Source organism: Eurytemora carolleeae, unplaced genomic scaffold (genome assembly GCF_000591075.1).
Source record: "Eurytemora carolleeae unplaced genomic scaffold, Eaff_2.0 scaffold104, whole genome shotgun sequence".
Lineage (NCBI taxonomy): Eukaryota > Metazoa > Arthropoda > Copepoda > Calanoida > Temoridae > Eurytemora > Eurytemora carolleeae.
The window spans coordinates 32,564-55,680 of NW_019396033.1; the positions used below are offsets into that span (position 1 = coordinate 32,564).

Consider the following 23,117-nt stretch of genomic DNA (forward strand, 5'->3'; position numbering starts at 1 on the left):
GTGTTTGTACTGCACATGATGCATAATATTCAGGGGGAGGGGATGAAATATGTTTGTACAGTACATTATACTTAATATTTAGGATGGGGATGAACTGTGTTTGTACAGTACATGATACATAATATTCAGGATGGGGATGATATGTGTTTGTACAATACATTATACATAATATTCAGGATGGGGATGATATGTGTATGTACAGTACATTATAAATAATATTTAGGATGGGGATGATATGTGTATGATATGTTTCACTGAGGCCCTGCATCCTATTCCTAGCATCCTGCTTCACTGTGGACATGTCTTCCATTACAATTGTGTCAGGTTAGATCTTCTTAAAATTTTTCTCTCGGTTCTCTTAACTTAAGGGATTGTCCAAAAATTTGAAAATATGCCAAATGTTCTGTCAACGTAACCATATGTTTGTTCTCTCAAGCCCCGATTTTCTTATAAATAAATTTTGATGAGTTGATCAATATTTTTGTTTAATTTTAGATAAGATAAAATATTTAATCGTTTCGAAATATTTTGATTACTTCAGTTACAATCACTTGGACATCGTTGTGCAAAAATCAAGTTTTAAATTTATCGAAATTTATTATAAACTCGTATTTTCTGGTAACCGCATGGTGTTTTTTTTTTGACAGAAATTAACGAATCAATTTCTGATCTTTGAGACATCTTAGTTGAGCAAATGTCAAGCAATCCCAAAAATCTAAATTGCACTGCATGTTGGTTATTCATTCACATAAGAGTTTCTAATTCCAGAACAAATCTGAGTAAAATTCGAAAATTCAATAAGGCAAATAATCCTTTAAAATAAATTTACTCAAGTCGTCGTCGTCTTTATTATTTTTATCTGTAAATCAAAAATAACATTGAAACAAAAATATCTGAATTTTTTTTTCAGAGGTGTGTTGAAAGCAAGATGGCCGGGCCCTAGAATAACTTTTGGGTTTACACAATGTCCAATTTGTAAGGTAAATAATAAACATATATATCAATATTTACAGATCTATAGAGAAATTACATGACATGATTTGACTTGACTTGATTTGACTTGACTTGATTTGATTTGACTTGACTTGATTTGACTTGATTTGACTTGACTTGACTTGATTTGATTTGACTTATTTGACTTGATTTGACTGAATTTGACTTAATTTGACTTGATTTGACTTGATTTGATTTGACTTGATTTGACTTGATTTGACTTGATTTGACTTGATTTGACTTGGATTTGACTTGATTTGACTTGATTTGACTTGATTTGACTTGATTTGACTTGATTTGACTTGATATGACTGACTATTATGTGTATCTACATTCTACATCTAGGTTAATATGAACCATCCTGCCCTGGAGGATCTAATAAACCCGATCAGTGCACTTTATCAAGATGTCAAGAAGAAAGTAAGTCAAGAAAATTTACATTTTTTGTAAAAAAAAACTATTAATGTAACTTGTTAACTTAAATGTAAGGGAGCTCAAGTCATATTTTAAGAATCGAAGTTTAACCGTAATTGCTTTTATTATTACAATCGGTTAAGAATAATGCCTTTTTAAAATAATTAAAAAATATTTTATGTTGAAAAATTCAAATCAAATATAATTTATCATCTTGTCACTGGCTTCGATGACATTGGGAAGAATAATGAATGATCACCAAGCCAAGTATTTGTCATTGTTATTATAACAATCATTACATTGCCAACTTGATTAGGCCCTGATGAGATTAGAATATGAAGGATTAAGTAGATGTGAAGCTGTTGTATCCCCGGGAGCAAGATGGTTCAATAATCCTACAGGTTGGTTTTACTCCTGATAAAGGGAATATTGTTGTTTTTTGAATCGACCATTAATATATAAATCAACCATTAATATAAAAATCAACCATTAATATAAAAATCGACCATTAATATAAAAATCAACCATAAATATGATAATTGACCATTAATATAAAAATCAACCATTAATATAAAAATCGACCATTAATATAAAAATCAACCATTAATATAAAAATCAACCATTAATATAAAAAATCGACCATTAATATAAAAATCGACTATTATTATAAAAATCAACCATTAATAAAAAAAATCGACTATTAACATAAAAATCAACCATTAATATAAAAAATCAACCATTAATTTAAAAATCAACCATTAATATAAAAATTCGACCATTAATATAAAAATCGACCATTAATATAAAAAATTGACTATTAATATAAAAATCAATTATTAATGTAAAAAGGGGCATGTCTATTACTCAACGGTAATTAATGTAGAAGATATCGTCGTTCTTATAGCTTGAAATATGTTTTTAAAATTTACTACTTTGTTTCTGTAAAGCAGAAATCCGCAAGCCATTTATAAAGTGAAACCACAATTGAAGATAATCAATTTGAAATTTGAAAAAATTGATAACTCATAAATTGTTGATAAGAAACCACCGTTGTGAATCAGACAAGCCGGCTAATTATGCTAAAATAGTTTTTGTGAAATTTTTCATATTTTATCATTTTGAATGTAAAGGGTACAACTGTGAATGACTTCATTTAATCGACCGTTTTGAATTTATTTCTTTTCAGGATTTTCAATGGATCGGTATGCTTACTACGTCTGCTTTAAGTGTGGAAAATCTTATTTCGGAGGAGAAGCAAGGTATCATTAAATATTTTGTTACGGATGATAATAATTATTTAACATTTTTCCGTTATTTAACCCTAATGTATTGCATAGATGTGACCAGGAGGTGGGCGGGGGGGATATGTTTAACCCTGAGGAGCTGGTTTGTGGAGGCTGTAGTGATGTGTCCCAGGTATTCCTAAATTTCATTTCATAAGTATTTTTTGCATTTATTTCATATCATTTTGATATTTCCAATTTTATAATCTATTTCTGTTAAAAGAATTGTACGCGTAATTATAAGTGACTCTTTACTCCGTGCAAATATAACAATAACCGATTTACAACGGTATCCTTGGTAACTAAATCTCATCAAAAATGTGGTTAATGTCGTTTTTCTAACTCTACAAGTGTTTATTTCTGTGAATATCTCGATTGTTTACTAAAAACAAGAAATACGCAAGTCACTCTTGCAGAGAACCCGCGATTGAAAAAGAACAGTTTAAAGAAACAAAAACATGCATAACTAGTTCGCACTTGATTAGACTCGGTTGTCATCTTTGCATGGAGGGTCAGCTGAAATTACGCTTACAGAGCCCGCAATTTAAAAACTTCGGCTAAAGTCATAATTCCTTTAACCCGACTTTAAGACCCAATCTTAAACCCAACTCTGACGACAGTTTGTGTCACGTGATTGACAGCTGTAAGATTTTCGGCTTGACTTAACCCTATTCCTGCTGGGGGGGGGGGGCAATTTGGCCCCCCCCACTGTAGTTTTTTTTACATAACTCAAAAAGTATTGGTCTGAGGCTGTTGAAGCTTTCTGACTTTTCCTACATACCCAAAGCCCTCCCTTTAGGCCGAAAACCGGGCTTTAATACTAACTGCTTGCACTGCCTGAATGACTGCTTTTTCCTGTAACAAACTAAATCTTTGTTTTGACCCACTTCCACTTGTCAGATTTTGATAAAATTTAGCTTTTTGGAAAGCCTTTGACATAAGAAGCCGAATTGCACAAGTTTTGCGAAAAAAATTGCAATTTTTTTGCAAACAACCTGTCAAAGGAAATTTGCACATTTTCAGTTTTTCTTGATTAAAAATCAGGTTATTTAAAATTTTGCAAAAATTTTTGCATATTTGAAATGGCATCGTCAGGGGCTTTTCAAAAATGTATAATTTTTCATTTTTTGGACAAATTTTTTTTGCAAACATTTTTACTATATAACTGGATTTTGCGATAAAAAATTCAATTTTTGCAAATTTGCAATTTTAGAGCACAAGAGCTTTCCAATGATGTATCATTTGTCATATTTGGACATCAAACATGGGATTTAGGGGGGGGGTCAAATTGCCCCCCCCCCCCAGCATATCCTGGTTTTCAAGTACCCCAGCAGAGATAGGGAGACCAAATGAAAATAAAACCGACCTAGGTTGGTTTTAGTGGAGAATAAGGCTCAATGTTGAGTATTGTGCTCATAAAAAAATGCGTCAATTCCTACCTTGAAAATCCGCCAAAAAGAATTTTCAACCGTTTTTTTTAACTCAACTCTGTGGAAAATAAGATGCAGCTTGAATCCGAAAGCTCAAGCCATAAATAAGACCCACCGACAGCTTAGATCCGAGCCGTATTTTGCCGATTTTTTTTAAATCTCAGGCTCTGCTTACAGTCCCTTAAAATGAAAAAAGTGTTCATATTAGTTAATTGTTAGGCCCAGATGTGCCCGAAGCATGGAACCGATTACCTGGAGTATAAATGTAGATACTGCTGCTCAGTAGCTGTCTTCTTCTGCTTTGGTAAACTCATGATACTTCACGCATTTAGGACCAATTCTGTATCCAGATAGTAGGGCAAATATCTTAGATATCAAAATAAAATAATTGTTTGGACTTTGGACAAGTTTTGTTAAAAATTGCTAAATTAAGCTTGTCACTTCTGGATTAAATGTTCATGAACAATCCACTTCAGTAATACTTGTTCACTTCTTGATTACATGTTCATGAACAATCCACTTCAGTAATACTTGTCACTTCTTGATTAAATGTTCATGAACATATCACTTCTGTAATACGTGTCACTTCAGGATTAAATGTTCATTGAACAATCCACTTCAGTATTACTTGTCACTTCTTGATTAAATGTTCATGAACAATCCACTTCTGTAATACTTGTCACTTCTTGATTAGATATTCATGAACAATTCACTTCTGTAATACGTGTTATTTCTTGATTAAATGTTCATGAACAATCCACTTCTGTAATACTTGTAACTTCTTGATTAAATTTTCATGAACAATTCACTTATGTAATACTTGTCACTTCTTGATTAAATGTTCATGAACAATTCACTTCAGTATTACTTGTCACTTCTTGATTAAATGTTCATGAACACTTAACTTCTGTAAAACTTGTCACATCTTGATTAAATGTTCATGAACAATCCACTTCTGTAATACTTGTCACTTCTTGATTAGATATTCATGAACAATTTACTTATGTAATACTTGTCACTTCTTGATTAAATGTTCATGAACAATTCACTTCTGTAACACTTGTCACTTCTTGATTAAATGTTCATGAACAATCCACTTCTGTAATACTTGTCACTTTTTGATTACATTTTTATGAACAATTCACTTCTGTAATACTTGTCACTTCTTGATTAAATGTTCATGAATAATTTACTTCTGTAATACTTGTCACTTCTTGATTAAATGTTCATGAACAATCTACTTCTGTAATACTTGTCACTTCTTGATTAAATTTTTATGAACAATTCACTTCTGTAATACTTGTCACTTAATGATTAAATTTTAATGAAAAATTCACTTCTGATACTTCTGAACTAAATGTTCAAGAGCAACCCCATTCTGTTGTGAATCGGACATGCCAGTTAAAAAAAAAAATGAAATAACCTGAGCCATCCCTAAAGTTTATCTAATTATGTTTAGGAACTACCCATTTCTGTAACCCTTGTCATGATGATTTCCAACGAGTAGCGAATATTCCTAAAGGAGAACTACCACAATGTCCTGTTGGACCGAAGGTAAACTTACCGTACCGTACATACAGATAATATTAGCAGTACAACAAATTTTTTATATTCGGTGGTAGGCGATTATATCAACACATGTAGACGACTTTTTAATTTAAGTTTTGATGTATTTTCGAATTACAAGTTTACGAGTAATCAAAGAGTAGATTTTTAAATGACAGGTTCTCTTGACTTCTATGTTTGTCTATCCATTCTGTTTGACACAAATCAAAATTTAATTAGAAAGTCGTCTTCATGTATTGATATAATCGCCTACCACCACTTTATAATTTCTAGCAAGAATTTGGACATGATTGGCGTCTTTTAACGCTGAATTTTGAAAATAGTTAAAATTAACTGTTTTGCTGTTCTATTTCTGTTTATTTGTTCAATCTGTTAATTCATTCTTCCACAAAAATAAAAAAGAGTTTCATTAATGTTTATTTAAATACTGTCTCTGCTGAAGTTGTGGAGGATTTTTGAAAAAATGAACTTTTTCAGGCTCTGAGTATAGAAGGTGATGAATGCCCCCTGAACCTCATGCATCCCCCTACAGGAGAAGAATTTGCTCTAGGATGCGGAATATGCAGGAACGCGCACACTTTCTAAGAGATCTAGCTCTAGACCCGGATTGATGATCAGATCTGGATCAGATCTTGAATATCATCCTAACTGAAGATTCAGTTTATCTTATTATACAGTGAAACCCTTAATAACGAATACATCGAAAGAGTTCATCAAATGTAGTATTCTTCACTTTCTGATAATGGAATGTTGCAGATATTTAGTTTTTTAATAAAATGATTATATGGAACTCTTTAAAACCGTTCCCGCATATTCATGTCTATTTATTTATTTTTGCAAATACTGAAATTTACGTAATATAGTATAAAACTCATTGAAAAATTGTCAAGACGACATTTGATAAATTCTTCCGATGTATTCTTTATTAAGGGTTTTACTGTATGAAAATTTATAATTTAGTGCTTGTTAATTATCGCTGTGATTGTTTACTGTATTCTATTATTTTTAATTAAGTTAAAATGTCAAGCGTTCATGTTTTTCCTAAACTATTCCGTACGCAGCTAGTACGCAGTTCACTAGGAAACTGATTTTAGCTTTGATCAAAAATATCAATTTCCTTTTGTTTTTGTTAAGATTAGATGAATCATAACTTATTTTGTTTGCATTTAAGAAGCATAAATTTATATAATACATTCCTGTTTTGTACACTGTACAGTGTACATACAGTGCACACTTGTACATACATACAGTACAGAAAATTTAAACCCCGCCAATTAGAAAACATGATGCGTTTAGTTGCTTTTGATTGATATATCTTGATTTGTTATTGGCTCTCGCTTTATTAAATGTAGTGTACTGTGTACACCGTAAAAAGTACACTGTTGTACACTATTATTTGTGACGTGTACACTGTAACCTTGTTTCAGGTTGAATATTTCTTAAGATGGCTACCGAGGTCGCGGAAAAAATCATCGCTAAGATCAGCCTCAAGGCAGAGGAGGTTAGAATTTTTAAGAACCTGTTCAGAACCGTTTTGGACTCTTTTTAGAACTTTTAAGAACTTTTTAGAACTTTTTAGAACTTTTTAGAACTTTTAAGAACTTTTTAGAACTTTTTAAAACTTGTAAGATCTTCTTGATGTTTTATTAACTGTAACGTTAGAATTTTTCCAGATTTAAAATATTTCTCCCTAAAAGGACTTTCATAACACTCCAATTTAAGAGGGACATGCGCAATTCACGGACAAAACGGTGTATACACAAGAAGTCTTTGAAAACGTTTCTTATGATATTGATTGCCTGGGAAAAAGTGTACACCTTAACAGATTCCTTTTCTTAATTGCTTTTATACAGGAGGAGGAGGAGGAGAAGGACCTGGTTGACCCAGCAGCTACTCTAAATATAAAACCATATATTTAACCGGCCCTGATATATACAGGAGGAGGAGGACCTGGTTGACCCAGCAGCTACTCTAAATATAAAACCATATATTTAACACTGATATATTCAGGAGGAGGAGGAGTGCCTGGTTGACCCAGCAGCTAAATAAAACCATATATTTAACCCTGATATATACAGGAGGAGGACCTGGTTGACCCTGCAGCTACTCTAAATATAAAACCATATATTTAACCCTGATATATACAGGAGGAGGAGGAGGACCTGGTTGACCCTGCAGCTACTCTAAATATAAAACCATATATTTAACACGGATACATTCAGGAGGAGGAGGAGGAGGAGTGCCTGGTTGACCCAGCAGCTACTCTAAATATAAAACCATATATTTAACCTTAATATATACAGGAGGAGGAGGAGGAGGAGGACCTTGTTGACCCAGCAGCTACTTTAAAGGAGGAGTGTGCTGAGACCAAGTGTGCATCATACAAGGCTAGACTAGACGAGTGTAATGAAAGAGTAAGTTTCTATGCTCAGCAAATAAAGGGAGTGTTCTTGCTAAAATAAAAACATGGTTTTGAGTACTTTCTCTCCGGTTTTACTGAAAAGAAATAGCTGGGGGGCATTCCCAGCCCCCAACCTATCCTATTTTTGTGTAAATTCATTTTTTCGAAAAACAACTGTTTGATTTGAGGTGTGCATGCGCATACAGTGGAGAGTACACAGCATGAATTACCAATCAATATATAGTACTGTTTTATCTTTGGCTAATGGAAATAGTCTTTTAATTCATATTAATTAATTATATTTTCTAGGTTTTAAGTAAAGCCAAGACTTCTGAAACCTGTTTTGAAGAGATCCTAGACTTCTACCATTGTGTGGATCATTGTGCAGCTCCTAAAATATTCCAGGAAAACATTTGATCTTAAAATTGAAGTTTTAAAACGATTATCAGCCCTACCAGTTCGTCACATATTATGTGACTAGCAACACTAGTAAGTCACCAAAATATAATTTTTTTTCTAATTTAAACAATTATCATTTAAATTCTGAAGTTCTGGATTTACCATAACGGTCTAGTTAATCAAGTAAAACTAACATTATTGAAATTTATATTACTAGGCTTTTAGGCCGCTTCGCGCCCATCTTCTATTTAAATTGTGAACATGTTCTTCTTGTTTACATTTAAAAAAAAAGAAGAAAAAAAATTTGCGGATTTAAAAAAAATTCTCGGATTTTCAAGAATTAAAATTTTTTACAAAATAAAAAACCTTTAAAACACATTTTTTTAAAATTTTTATCATTCATAAACCTTCCCTGTGGTCACGTGATGTCCCACAAAAAATTTGGGCCCGATCGGTTTAGCTGTTTTGACGTTTATTGGATACAAACAGACAAACAGACAAGCCAAATTTATACATAGATTACATTTAAGGCAAAATTTAATTTGATGTACAATGTACATTGTACACTTTTGATATGGGCAAGTGTCAAGGATCTTAGAATACACATTACACACCTACACTTTTGTAGAAATAATATTTGTTATCTTCCAAATTTGATTTTATCATTATTAAAACTTTTTTACTTTATCTTCCCCTTCCCCTCCTCCTCCTACTTAGAATGCACATTACACACCTACACTATTGTAGAAATACAATTTTTTATCTTTCATAATTTAGTTTTATCATTATTAAAACTTTTTACTTTATCTCCCCCCCCCCTTCGCCTCCTCCTACTTAGAATGCACATTACACACCTACACTATTGTAGAAAAACTATTTTTTATCTTTCATAATTTAGTTTTATCATTATTAAAACTTTACTTTATCTTCCCCTCTCCCCCCCCCCTCCATCCTACCTATCTATAATTATAAAGACAAGTGTAATGTTATCAGCACGTGAAATGAGGTGTCTATTCTACAGTGTTCAACTTCTCTCATCAACTAACTGTAGTGGATTCTAGTTTAAATATAAATAGATTTGTTAAACCTTGAAATCTTCATTATTTCAGATTCAAAATGGAAAAGGATTCTACAATGAGGAACACGGGGCTTTTAATTTAAATTAAGAATATATTTTTTCAAGTGAACTTTTTTCCCGGATGGAATGATATTTTTCCAACCAATTAACAAATCTAAATTATTCTTATATTCAAAATAATTATGTTGTTAAATTATACGGTTATTAAAATTTACGGGAAAAACCGAGATTCCTGTTCAAATGGTTACATCTTCTAGAAGTATACGAATACACATTTTGTTGTTTAGAATTTAACAGATTATTTAAAATGCATAGAAACTGAAGAGAATTAAGTTTGGTGCTGAATTGTGGCAGGAAGTTTAAAGATTAGTGTATTATGTGTATTTCCTAATGGTGAACTATCTTTAAGTTGAAATGAAATTTTAAAAGTATGTACAGGAAGAACCAGTAATCAATTGAACAGGAAGACGACATTTTTATATGACGTTGTAACGAAGCAAACAGTTATTACTAGATACTCATCAGATCAAAAATTAAGTACTGCTGAGGCCGAATTTAAAGAATTTGAGTCGCGGCTCAAATATGGTTGGTTCCACTTAAAAATGTATTCAATGTTTCAAGATTTGAGCCGGCGCTCAATTGAAACCGGTTTTTCGCGAACACTTCCTTTAAAAAGTTTTCAACGCCGCAATATGATAGTATTCTCTTAAACTAAATTAATTAATTTTGTGTAATTTTAAATTGGCAATCTAATTTCTAGATAGTTGCAACAGATTTTCAGAAATATTTCAGGTTGGTTTTATGATCCTAGGTTGCTTTTATGAACCGTCCTTGAACATGTTTTTTTTTTTTGCTTGGTCATTACCAAAATTAATTGTATTTTTTTAAATAACTATATTTTAGCGAAACCACCAAAATCTTATTGCAACATTTTATTCATTAGTACAGTGTGTTCCATACTGAATGCAATCTTCAGTTAGTTTATTAAGGACGATTATTTAACCGATCTTCCTGTTTTTAATTTGATTTAAGAACTAAAATACTTGCACATTTTCAAACATCTTTTTAAAACCGTTATTCAATATTTTTCTTTAACCTAATTTTTCCAATTCATGTGAAATGGAGTAATTGAATTATTAATCTTGTATTTTTGGTCAGTAGGTATTAAGGGTGTTTTTGTTCCGAAATAAATAAATGATTCTAGCAACAATGATGATAATGAAAATAATAATAATAACTAGCTCCCTGTCACCTCCAGATTGGTTCCTGTAATGGTTGGAGTGGGAGTAGTTGCTGCCTCGGCACTTCTTGCTCACTTCCTTCTAAACGGAAAGAAGAAAAAGGTGATTTAAACGAAAAGTATTTACAACAAAATTCAATGAGTATCCGAATTTAATTATTTGCTTGTTAAATTGTGAACTATTTTATTTTGTATTTATTGCTAAAGGGTTTTTTAGAAAACTAAAAATATAAAGGGTGTCCCAGAAAAAGACTTGAAAATATGCTCTGTCTGATGCTTCCCTGTTTTGCGGAAAACTATGTCGAATATTCAAAAATCTTCTGGATACTTTTTTAACGTCAATTATTTTTATTTTTGCGAGTTCTGCACGATTTTGAACCCTTATACATTTTGTTATTTAACTTACTGGGGTATTTTTGAAGTTAGGGTGAGTCAGAGAATGATTGAAAATTAAATAGTTTTTTTTAAAGTTAATCACCCTTGAAGACAGCTCTACGAAGTATGCTCTGAAGTTGATTGATAAGAAGATTTTGAGTCACGATACAAGAATATTCAGCTTTCAGCTACCTTCACCAGAACACTGCTTAGGTAAAACCAATTACCAGGCTTGCTTCTGGGATTAGATTTAATTAATTGTGAGAAGTAGTTGAACCATATACCGCCGGTTCAACCAGTTTTCTTGTGCGATGGGTTAAACTGATGAGTAATAGTTCTAAACCTGTCGACCAAATATCACGTTCAATAAGTAGGTTAATTACGCAAGCTAAGTTGAACCTCCTTTCTTTATCTAGTACTCCTTGTGTTGGCAAGCTAGTTATGCGGTTCAAACACGTCTATGTACCTCTCTCTCTCCATTAAAACTGAGCGTTAGTTGACTACTAAAATTGAATATTAGAAGATTGTTTGGTTACTGTGCTTATTTTTCTGATAAGTTTAAATTGTTGTATAGAATTTAAAAGTTTTTATTCTATTTTCTAATTGTTTTCAGTCCTGGACTGCATTTACATATAAATTAAATACTTTTCTTCTTGTTTTATAACAATTTCTAGGCACAGAGGAGCACATTTGTGGAAAATAATCAATTTATAACAAACTTAAGACTGAGTAAAAAATATTGTTCCCCCCTCTTCCCCCCCCCATGCAATAAAATTTTACTTTTTAATTCCAATAGGAAACTAAAAAATAACCAATAGGTTTTTCAAACAGTGCGATTTTCTTTAAACTTTTTATAAAAAATTTTTGTCATTTCTCAAATCAGTTAACAAACATGTTTTTACATCTACTGCAGTTTGTTATATCAAGATCAACAAATATACCTGTAATATCGAGGTCTACCTGTATACCTGTAATATCGAGGTCCACCTAACTACCTGTAATATCCAGATATACCTATCTACCTGTAATATCTAGATCTACCTATCTACCTGTAATATCCAGATATAACTATCTACCTGTAATATCCAGATCTACCTATCTACCTGTAATATGTAGATTTACCCATCTACCTGTAATATTTAGGCCTACCTATGTACCTGTAATATCTAGATCTACCTATCTACCTGTAATATCTAGATCTACCTATCTACCTGTAATATCTAGGTCTACCTATCTACCTGTAATATCTAGGTCTACCTATCTACCTGTAATATCTAGGTCTACCTATCTACCTGTAATATTTAGGTCTACCTATCTACCTGTAATATTTAGGTCTACCTATCTACCTGTAATATTTAGGTCTACCTATCTACCTGTAATATCCAGATCTACCTGTCTCCCTGTATTATCTAGATCTACCCATCTACCTGTAATATTTAGGCCAACCTAATACCTATCTACCTGTGGTCTTTAGGTCTACCTATCTACTTGTAATATCTAGATCTACCTATCTACCTGTAATATCTAGGTCTTCCTATCTACCTGTAATATCTATATCTTCCTATCTACCTGTGATATCTAGATCTACCTATCTACCTGTAATATCTAGGTCTACCTATTGGTCAGCATATCTACCTGTCTGCCAAGGTGAATGGATCTCTAGTGGTTCGACCCTACACTCCTGTAACTTCAGACGAAGACCTGGGTAACCAATAACTAATCGATATCAAAGGGACTGTAATTTCTAGGGGCCCTAATATGCTCAAAGATTAGCAAATTTGATTCACAACAGTACCCTTTAAACCTTTGTTTGATCAAGGATGAATGAGAGACTTTTATAGTTCTGGCTGAAAATCGTTTATTTTTAATTGTGGTTTCTCTCTTCCCCATTATTACTAAGATGAAGTTTTAAATGGTATTGTTGTGAATCGAACGTATCACTCTAAAAATGGCCGGTTACGTAAAATTTCGTGGTAAGTCCCTTCGAAATATAATTGTTTTATCGCCAGTTATTTTTTGAATTTTTAAACTCTCATTTTATGTTCAAACATATAATAAATATACATATATCAAAATTTCTGATTTTAAAAATACATTTTTAAATGTTCAGGACACATGGATCTAGTGATCAAGGTTTACCCTGCTAATGTACATCCTAAGTTCCCTGAGGGAGGAAAACTAACTCAACACCTTGAATCTATGAATATAGGGGATACCATAGGTATATATACAGTGAGAACTGTGAATGTTCTGATTAGGAAGACGACTTTAAAACTCAAGTTATTGCTTAAAATAGTTCAAGGAACATGATATTTAGTAATTCAACAGTGTAAACGGAGCCATTTCATTTAATACATGATTTAAAAAGTAGCAACATCAAATACACTTAATTGATTACTACTTTAACGTGGTTTTCTATATCACTGTTTTCTGGTTCTCACTGTATTTACTATAAAGTAAGGATTTATGTAGCTGAAAAAGATTAAATTATAGAATTTTCCGTTAATAAATACTTAAACTACTTTTTCGATCATATGCTTGATAATATAAGCCGTAGGGACAATCATTAAATATAGACAATTTTGGCTTTTTTGGTCCTGCTATTAATAGTTATTTGTTACTGTCTGAACGACCTTTTTTAGTAATAATTTTAGCTGTTAACCGTTGCTCATCAATCTGCCCTTTTTATTGTAAATCAAATTTCGCGGATTTTCAACAACAATAAATTTCGAAATTTTTTCTGGCAAATTTGATCTGCTACCATGATACCATACATACACCTTTCCTGCTGGGGTCATATGAGTTCTCAATCGGTCCAGCTGTTTTAACGTTAAGTGGATACACACAGACAGACAAGCAAAGTATATTTAGTACACAATATATCGATGTATATTTTATTAAGTTTAGTTGTAATATTTTGTTTTCGTAGCACAAAAAAGAAAATTATAAAATGAAAAAAATTAGATTCTAATTATATACCAACTTGGAAAATAGATTGAATAGAAATGGTTAAAAACTAAAATAAGAAGTGTTAAAAATTGAAAGTTAAACTGGAAAAGACCAGATAAAATATGATTAAAAAGAAAAATTCAATAAACTTAGCGGGGAGGAAACAATAAAAAAATACGATGGACTTATTTTCATCTAGATGTACGTGGTCCAAGTGGACTACTGGAGTATATTGGCAAGGGGGAGTTTGCAATCAAACCGGAGAAAAAATCAGAACCTAAAAAGGTAAGTTAAACTAAATCTATATTTGGCTGGTCGGGTTTTCAAAAAGTCAAAACGGCTGAACCAATTAGGTTTAAATTTCAAGTCTCTAGGGAAGGTTATTAAACATAAAAATTAACAAATTTATCTTGGGGGGGGGGGGGGAAATCTCTTCACCTTTTTTTAATGCACCTATTAGAAAAATTCGCGAAAAATTGAGTTTTACAATCTCAAAGAAGCTGGCGATTTGTAGAATTCCTTTAACCGCTAAACTTGTTAATAGAAAAGGGAGCACACACTCTACAAAAGCAGAGTACCTGAAGTGGATTTATCTAAAAATGTTGTTTAAAATAAATGTAGGAATCATAGTCTAATCTCGCAGATGCGCTGGTACCAATGGTTAAGGAGTTTCTAGATTTATTCTCATGTTATTTATACACTGAAAAATACAATATCATAGAAATATTAAATACAGAATACATTTCAAGAATCAAATACAAAATAAAGATCAAACTTAACATACCAAATACGCTCAGGTGAGTCAAAAGCTCCTGCATTTTACAAAGTTCCGATACAACCAATTTTACTTTGGTCTGACATATACATGGTTAACTTAAAGACTGGAGTATGCTCCTTGTTTACAAACAGAAACCGGAATATTTTAATACAGTATACAAAAGGGATGTTGCAACTTAAATGTAGAATAAATGCTATCCATCATCCTGCAGAAGTGAACCTCACTCAACAAAGATGCCTACATTTTTTAATAATATTAGACGCGAATATTTCCATTCCAGAGCTTTTCGTTGCTTTTTATGAAGTAATTTTTGGTTTGGATTGATGGCTCAATTTTCAATTATTTATTATTGAGAGCCGGGATATTAATGGCAAGGCAGTGGCAGAACAGGGTAATAATAATATAATATTAAGGGAGAAAAATATTGTTTATGATGTATAAAGTAAATAAACGTTCCTGAATTACGTGCTTGAGAATAACTGGATAAAAGGTTTAAGTGAGAACCAGAAACCTGGTGAATAAATGTCGTTTTCGTTCTTTCTTTTAGTTTAGAAATCAAGGGTTAAAACTTTACCCCTATTAGATATTTCATTATACATCGTAATTTTGTACACAATATCTTTTCTGGAAGATTTATTAAGAGGATAAAAGAAATTGAAAGTTTTATTTGCAGTTTGCTTTTCCTCTTTATTGATGTAAAGTGATAACTACAGGAGTTAAAAGGTCGTAGATCCGCAAAAGATTAAGCTTCTTTCTTATATCTAGATTGGAGTGTAATCTATATATATAAAGTAGTAATCTGTGTTTTTGTATGTCGGATCATAACTCAGGAACCCCTCGACCGATTTCTCTGAAATTTTGATTGGGGAACTTGGTAGAACCACGGGAATGTTCTTAGCTTAGTTAAAACGTTGTCAGTTAAGTGTAGAGAAAATTAACAGGGGTGTATAAAATTTTTCCCCCCTTGGGGGGGGGGGAAAGAAATCAAAGAACCAAGAGGAGGGGAAGGAAAAAGGGAAGGTAGAGGGAAGGATAGAGGGAAGGAAAAAGGGAAGGAAAGAGGAGATATATTGGATTTATTATAGAGCTTTATTATATAGATGACACTCATCAAATAAAGGGTTATTTAAGAATGACATGTATGTATATGTAATCTAGGTGTGTGCTAAGCAGGTTTCCATGATTGCTGGTGGGACTGGTTTAACTCCTATGCTTCAGCTTGTCAGAGCTGTATTCAGGTTTATACTTTTACCCTCCCCACACTTCCTAAAGTAAATTTGGGTAAAATCTTAGGAAAAACTGCCTTAACCCCAGTGGGCAGTGACATATTTCTATCTTAAACTATCCTGACCTGAAATAGTCTTTTATCTAAATCTTAGTACTGGTTATCCACACATGGGAGGGGCCCTAGTGGTGTCATATTTATTCAGACCATAATGGAATCTTTGCCACAAACTCAATTTTTTATCCCTGGATCTTTGCAACCTGATGTGTAAACCTTTGATATTTCAAACTTATTTGATCTAAAAAAGTTCATAGTTTTAAAAAAATCTTTTGGGTTGCTAAGAAATAGGTATTAGAAAACAGAGTAAGACGCAATTCCTTTCATTACAAATTGAAATCTCGCTAGATCTTTACCAGAAACAATCTTTTAAAGTGTTATTTTTTGTTTAACTGTGAGACAAAATTGGCCCAAGCTTTTGGAAAGGAATGAGTCGTATATCATAAGAATGATTTGAAGTTTGAACAAAAAGACTGCAAACCGATCACTGAGCGCTGATCACCAATCACTTACCAATGATCATAGATTTCTGATTATTGATTATATTTACTAATTTTAATGTTCTAAAAAATGTATAGGGATCCTGAGGATGAGACATGTTTAAGTTTACTCCTAGCAAACCAAACAGAAGAAGATATTCTACTCAGGTTTTTGCAAAATTGTACTTTTTTATATTTCTATTGTTTAAAATTGTAAAACATGTATTTGTTTTGTGTAATGAAGTCACACTTTTTTAAATGCTTGCCAGTCCCCTGGCTAAATAAATTATCATTTAATAGGCAGCAGCTCAATCAGCTGATCAGTCAGCTGCTCAATCATCTGATCTATCAGCTGGCTGAGCAGCTGACCTATTTTAAGTTAACCACTAAGGTCAATAAAACTGAAATATTACGATTTTGTTCTACTTAAATAGTTTAACCTTTATAAAACAGAGGTTTAAAACTTATTTTGTATTTCAAGATTATAAATCTCCCTTCTCCAGGAAAGAGCTAGAGGAGGTTCAGAAAGAGAACCCGGATAGATTCAAGCTCTGGTACACAGTAGATAGACCAGGACCAGGTATTCAAGCTCTGGTCTACAGTAGAAAGACCAGGACCAAGTATTTTAGATAGATTGATTCAAGCTCTGGTATACAGTAGATAGACCAGGACCAGGTATTCAAGCTCTGGTCTACAGTAGATAGACCAGGACCAAGTATTTATATAGATTGATTCAAGCTCTGGTATACAGTAGATAGACCAGGACCAAGTATTGTAGATAGATTAATTCAAGCTCTGGTATATAGTAGATAGACCACGACCAAGTATTGTATATAGATTGATTGAAGCTCTGGTATACAGTAGATAGACCAGGACCAAGTATTGTATCTAGATTGATTGAAGCTCTGTTCCACAGTAGATAGATCAGGACTAAGTATTGTAGATAGATTGATTCAAGCTATGGTCTATAGTAGATAGACCAGGACCAGGTATTTAAGCTCTGGTCTACAGTAGATAGACCAGGACCAAGTATTGTATATAGATTGATTCAATCTCTGGTATACAGTAGATAGACCAGGACCAGGTATTCAAGCTCTGGTCCACAGTAGATAGACTAGGACCAAGTATTGTATATAGATTGATTCAATCTCTGGTATTCAGTAGATAGACCAGGACCAGGTATTCAAGCTCTGGTCTACAGTAGATAGTCCAGAGATGGAATTTAAAGAATTTAAGCCGCGGTTTAAATCCGCTAAAACCCGGTTTAAATTAAGCGCCGGTTTAAATCTTGAAACATTTGATACAATTTTAAGTGGAACCAACCATATTTAAACCGCGGCTTAAATTTAAACCGCCGCTCAAATTCTTTAAATTCGGCCACAGGACCAAGTATTGTATATAGATTGATTCAAGCTCTGGTATACAGTAGATAGACCAGGACCAAGTATTGTAGATAGATTGATTCAAGCTCTGGTATACAGTAGATAGACCAAGACCAATTATTGTATGTAGATTGTTTCAATTTCTAGTATACAGTAGATAGACCAGGACCAGGTATTCAAGCTCTGGTCTACAGTAGATAGACCAGGACCAAGTATTGTATATAGATTGATTCAATCTCTGGTATACAGTAGATAGACCAGGACCAGGTATTCAAGCTCTGGTCTACAGTAGATAGACCAGGACCAAGTATGTATATAGATTGATTCAAGCTCTGGTATACAGTAGATAGTATGTGGATTTGAGGCCGCAGCGCCAAGCGGGCTTTTTCGGAAACAGGCAGATTTTTATTATTCAAAAACGAGAAATCAATTGTATCTCAATATTTTGGTATAAACAGATTTACGCCGAAAATGCGATATTTTTGTAAGATTGCCTCTCAAGATTTTTTTCTACGTAATTTAGAGGAGGGCAAGCCAGGGGAAGTTTTTTTTACAGAAAAGAACAGCTCTGATCTGTTACTGCGTAAAATATATTTTAACGTTATGTATATTATATAAAAGTGATATTTATGAATATAATATATATTTAATGTTTAGACTGGAGTTACAGTTCTGGATTTATTAATGCTGAGATGATAGAAAAAGCTCTTTTCCCTCCATCTTCAGATAATTTGGTGAGTAAAACAATTCATTAATTACCGAGGATACAAGAATATATCTACAAAATGGAAATAAATTCGAGAAAAGAAAAGAAACACTTTCAGGAAATTTCCCTCTTTTTTCAATTATTCTTGATTAAACCATTTTTTTGCATAGAATTACTTTATGTACACATGGTTATCAACTAAAGGATGAGATTTTAATAAATACATGTTTAAATAAAATGATCTAAAGGGTTCAATTTGATTTTGGTCGTCTGTCCTGTAGTCTTTCAAGGGACTGCGGGCGTAATTTTAAGTGACCCTTCTTTTAAAAAATTGGAATGTCCTGTACACAATGGTACCCTTTGGAGATTTGGGCGATCAAGAATGAATGAGATATCCATGATTTTATGATTTTCCACTGTGGTATCTCTGTAAAATTTAATTTTCTAGCGACAGAAACAATGGAGGAAATTGTCAGAATTAAATACACTTAAGCTAAAATGATGATATCTTCCACATTACTGATTAGAAAAAGGTTTAACGGACAGGAATCGGACATAGCTCTCAAACTGGAAGGTCGCTTTAATTACAACGATAATAAATAAATGTATTGGCATCAGGGAGTATGGAATAGAAGGGAGATATAACTGACGCGGCCTGCCCTACCATTTGATTATACATGCTTTGCAGACAATACTTCATTTGAATAAGAAATATTTGTCTGATGTGCAATTACTGCATATACAATAACCTATTCTGAATATTTCTTATACAAATGTAGTACCCGTCTGCAAAGCATGGATTATCATATTGTAGGGCGAACCGCGTCAGTTATATCTCCCTTCTATTCCTTACTCCCTGATTGACATGGTTAAAGTTTTTAGAGTTTCATTCTTTGTTGATGGCCTTGTAGTTATTAAGGAAATAAATACATTATGGTTTTCAGAAATAAAATAAATCTAAACCTGAATATATCTAGGTGCTGCTGTGTGGTCCCCCGCCTATGATCAACTTTGCTTGTATTCCAAACCTTGATAAACTTGGATACAGTCATAGTATGAGATTCTCATATTAAATCTTACTCTTGGACAGGGTTACCGATCCGAATTGTGCGGATTTGCGCGAAAATTACAGGGCCTGCAATTGCGCGCAAGTAAAATCCACTTGCGTTGGAAACCCTACTCTTGGAACACATTTTGGATGAGGCTCTCCTGGAACACTAAGCTAAAACATTTTCTCGGGGAATAACTTTCCCTTGGAATACATTTTTCTGGAACACCTTTTCCATGAAGCTACTTTTTATTGAAACCATGTAGTAAATATTTATTCGTATGAAAAATGATAATTTCTTATATCTAACTATGTTATGTATTTAACTAATTTGATAAATCTAAAGATAGATCATTGAAAAGTAAATTTTTAGTATATTTTTAGCACTAATGTTTCTTTGTATAATAAAATATATTATTCCTTATTATATGTATATAAGTCTATAAATATATATATAAATACTTTGTATTTCTAAGTTTTTCTTCAACTTGGTTTTGAAGCAACGTTAGAAATAATGGTGGGATTTATTTTAGATTTACTCTGGACAGTCGGACTAATGAAAACAGAAATAGATTTCTATCTGTTTCCTCTCTAACCAAGGTGGTTTAGTAAGGTTGCTTACTCTCTATGCACTCCAATGTAGGGAAATGTCGACTCCTATGCAGTAAAATCCAGAAAATGACATAATTAAGAGACGACATATATTCAGTATATAGGTCACAGAGGAGTACATCGAGATTAGAGAGTTTACAACCTTGTCCCTAACAATTCATCCCATTTATTTATCCGTTATGATTAGGGTTTCAAGCGAAAAGGAAAAATCATTTCGCATTTTTTCGCGACTTTTTTGCTTCATTTTCGCATTTCGTTCGCTCGCGAAAAAATGGAAGTATATGGAAAAAAACGAAAATTTCGCGAAAAATACAGAATTTTTAAAACAAATGCAAAATGTTATCGAAAACGTAGTAAAAATTCATCAAAAAAGACTAAAATTTTGAGAACGCGAGACTCATTTTCGAAGAGGGATTTATCCGCGAGCCCAATTGATGGATTAACGCAAAATATAAATTTAGATTTAAGAACGACTAGGAGACAATTCATAAATTAGCTTGAAAATACTTCCTTGACCGTTAAGTTCTTAAAACACTAAATAAAATATGCTACTGGAAGAACCAAAATAGTTCGGAAACTTAGAAAGATAGCTGTTCTTCAAATATTGAGCTATCAGAGCAGAGAATTCAATAAGTTCTAGAGTTAAACTCTTTCCTATTTAGTTAAATCCATGTTTAAGTAAGGTAAGGAGCTAATAAAACGTTCGGAAAGGATTGAATTAAAATTCCAAGTAATTAACACAAAACAAAGTAAAAAATGGAGAACACAATTTATCTAGAGGGAGGAACTTCTGTTTGCGCATATTGTTACTCTTTAACGCTTGATGTCGACATTCAATGTCGACACTTTTAGAGTAAATCAAAGTTATTCCTCCATGATTTGATCACCTGCACCACGGTAAGCTATACTTTTTGTCTGGCCAGAGGCCGAATTTAAAGAATTTGAGCCGCGGCTTAAATATGGTTGGTTCCACTTAATATTGTATTATTTTTTTATTATTATTATTATATTTTTCAAGGTTTAAGCTGGCGCTCAATTAAAACCGGTTTTTGTGGAATTTAAGACACGGCTTAAATTCATTAAATTCGGACTTTGGTATTCTAAATATGTAAGTACAATAATATCTCTTACGCTATGTATAACGGATTTTGAATGAGAGATCAAAATATATGATCGAAAATATTCCGAAACAGAACAGATGTAATTCGTTGTACTTATAGTTAGTTTTACATGGTACGAGATATCGATGGGAATTATATAAATCGTAGCTCTGCATAAGATGGTGGGAGACCAAAGCTTGATCCCGAAATTTATAACACACAATATCTGTTTTCAGAATGGCTATTTTTAAAACATAAAATTTATTTCTGGAATATATTTTGTTATGATACATGTTTTTCTCTAAATGTCAAGAACAGAATATAATTTGATAAAAATATTTACTAAACTCTGTGTTTAACAATATGAGATCAGAGGGCTGCAAACTTTTGAGGAAACATATACACAAAACCGAGTTTACTTTCAGGAAGATTTAAGCTGAAAGTATAACTGGATTAAACTGCTTGTTCCAAAAGTATTAATAAGCATAATTTGGTAACTAGCTTTTCTAACAAATAAAGGCAAATGATGATACTGCACACAAATTGTATGATTTCTATATCTTTGATAACAGAGATCCTTTAACTTATTAAGTTACGACATCAGGTTGCAAAGGGAGTATAGATATATAGCTAGTGGAAGTTGGTGCATGGGTGGGGTGGGTGGAGGTGAAGGTGGTGCATGAGTGGGGGGTGGGTGGAGGTGAAGGGGTGCATCGGTGGAGGTTGAAGGTGGTGCATGGGTAGGAGTGGAGGGGTGATAGATTTATACCCGTTGTTTCTTGAGTATCTCCCATGGGTATTATTCTTCAACCCTCTCTCCCCTCAACCCTTCCCTCCTGTAGCTGTTTAGACCCCTAGTGTATTGTTAAAAGTACTGCAGAGAAGGGTAAATAAAGATAAACAACCAGTAGTAAACCAGTTCATGCCAATATACAACATTACATACAAGCACATATATATACAGGGTGTCTCAATAAACATACCAATATACAAACATAGAAGCTCATATATATATTACATACACCCTCACATATATATAGACATATTATACAGGGTGTCATGCACTAAACATGCCAATATACAATATTACATACAAGCACACATATATATATATACATGTTATACAGGGTGTCTCACTGAATATACCAATATATAACATTACATACAACACATATATATATATTATTATAGATAATATACAGGGTATCCCACTGAAAATACCCATACACATACATAACATACATACATACATATACATAGTCATATTATACAGGGTGTCCCACTAAACATAACAATATACAACATTGCATAAAACACATATATATAGACATATTATACAGGATGTCTCATTAAACATAAAAATATACAACATTACATACAACACATGTATAGAGATATTATACAGGGTGTCCCACTATTATGCCAACATACAACATGACATACACGTCAAACTAAAGTAAAATCCACGTATGATTGGAAAGAACTATTGACAAGAAAAAACAGGTTTGAATTTCTAATATGTAGCAGAGTAAATTTGCTTTTCTTATTCCTATCATAAAATCGGAACTAGAGGATCTAAATACGATACGACGATGAGGCCGG

The 23,117-nt window shown here is 32.7% G+C and overlaps 3 protein-coding genes across 7 annotated transcripts in view; all 3 read left to right on the plus strand.

Moving 5' to 3' along the window:
* The window catches only part of LOC111697381 (E3 ubiquitin-protein ligase MYCBP2), a 33,328-nt gene extending 26,215 nt beyond the window's left edge, over positions 1–7,113 (plus strand). The window contains exons 29-38 of one of the 5 annotated variants that reach the window (XR_002764280.1): positions 224–324; positions 911–980; positions 1,339–1,413; positions 1,724–1,808; positions 2,594–2,666; positions 2,745–2,823; positions 4,340–4,424; positions 5,580–5,674; positions 6,164–6,362; positions 6,617–7,113. Coding sequence is in view for 3 of the 5 variants with exons in the window: in XM_023467375.1 (XP_023323143.1) it covers positions 224–324; positions 911–980; positions 1,339–1,413; positions 1,724–1,808; positions 2,594–2,666; positions 2,745–2,823; positions 4,340–4,424; positions 5,580–5,674; positions 6,164–6,271 (771 nt within the window). In the remaining 2 variants the exon portion in view is untranslated. The other 4 variants (XR_002764281.1, XM_023467375.1, XM_023467394.1 and 1 more) reach the window with 4 other exon arrangements.
* LOC111697408 (NADH-cytochrome b5 reductase 3) lies at positions 4,833–20,056 on the plus strand. Its single transcript, XM_023467423.1, has 13 exons — positions 4,833–4,837; positions 8,984–8,988; positions 9,594–9,625; positions 10,823–10,907; positions 11,275–11,392; positions 12,789–12,884; positions 13,290–13,400; positions 14,328–14,413; positions 16,065–16,144; positions 16,767–16,835; positions 17,171–17,247; positions 18,707–18,783; positions 19,733–20,056. The coding sequence occupies exons 3-13, from the start codon at positions 9,603–9,605 to the stop codon at positions 19,826–19,828; spliced, it is 918 nt and encodes a 305-aa protein (XP_023323191.1). The 5' UTR covers positions 4,833–4,837; positions 8,984–8,988; positions 9,594–9,602; the 3' UTR covers positions 19,829–20,056.
* On the plus strand, positions 7,042–9,596 carry LOC111697413 (cytochrome b-c1 complex subunit 6, mitochondrial). Its single transcript, XM_023467435.1, has 4 exons — positions 7,042–7,187; positions 7,990–8,100; positions 8,397–8,492; positions 9,480–9,596. The coding sequence occupies exons 1-4, from the start codon at positions 7,131–7,133 to the stop codon at positions 9,489–9,491; spliced, it is 276 nt and encodes a 91-aa protein (XP_023323203.1). The 5' UTR covers positions 7,042–7,130; the 3' UTR covers positions 9,492–9,596.
* Positions 20,057–23,117: the final 3,061 nt, after the last annotated feature.

Bases quoted from the DNA above. Each gene is read 5' to 3' on its own strand.
- LOC111697413 (XM_023467435.1), top strand. From the start codon at position 7,131: ATGGCTACCGAGGTCGCGGAAAAAATCATCGCTAAGATCAGCCTCAAG. The intron at 7,188-7,989 runs GTTAGAATTTTT...TAATATATACAG, and splicing joins TCAGCCTCAAGGCAGAGGAG to GAGGAGGAGGAGGAGGAGGA. The intron at 8,101-8,396 runs GTAAGTTTCTAT...TATATTTTCTAG, and splicing joins TAGACGAGTGTAATGAAAGA to GTTTTAAGTAAAGCCAAGAC.
- LOC111697408 (XM_023467423.1), top strand. From the start codon at position 9,603: ATGGAAAAGGATTCTACAATGAG. The intron at 10,908-11,274 runs GTGATTTAAACG...TTTTTTTTAAAG, and splicing joins TAAACGGAAAGAAGAAAAAG to TTAATCACCCTTGAAGACAG. The intron at 14,414-16,064 runs GTAAGTTAAACT...TATGTAATCTAG, and splicing joins AAAAATCAGAACCTAAAAAG to GTGTGTGCTAAGCAGGTTTC.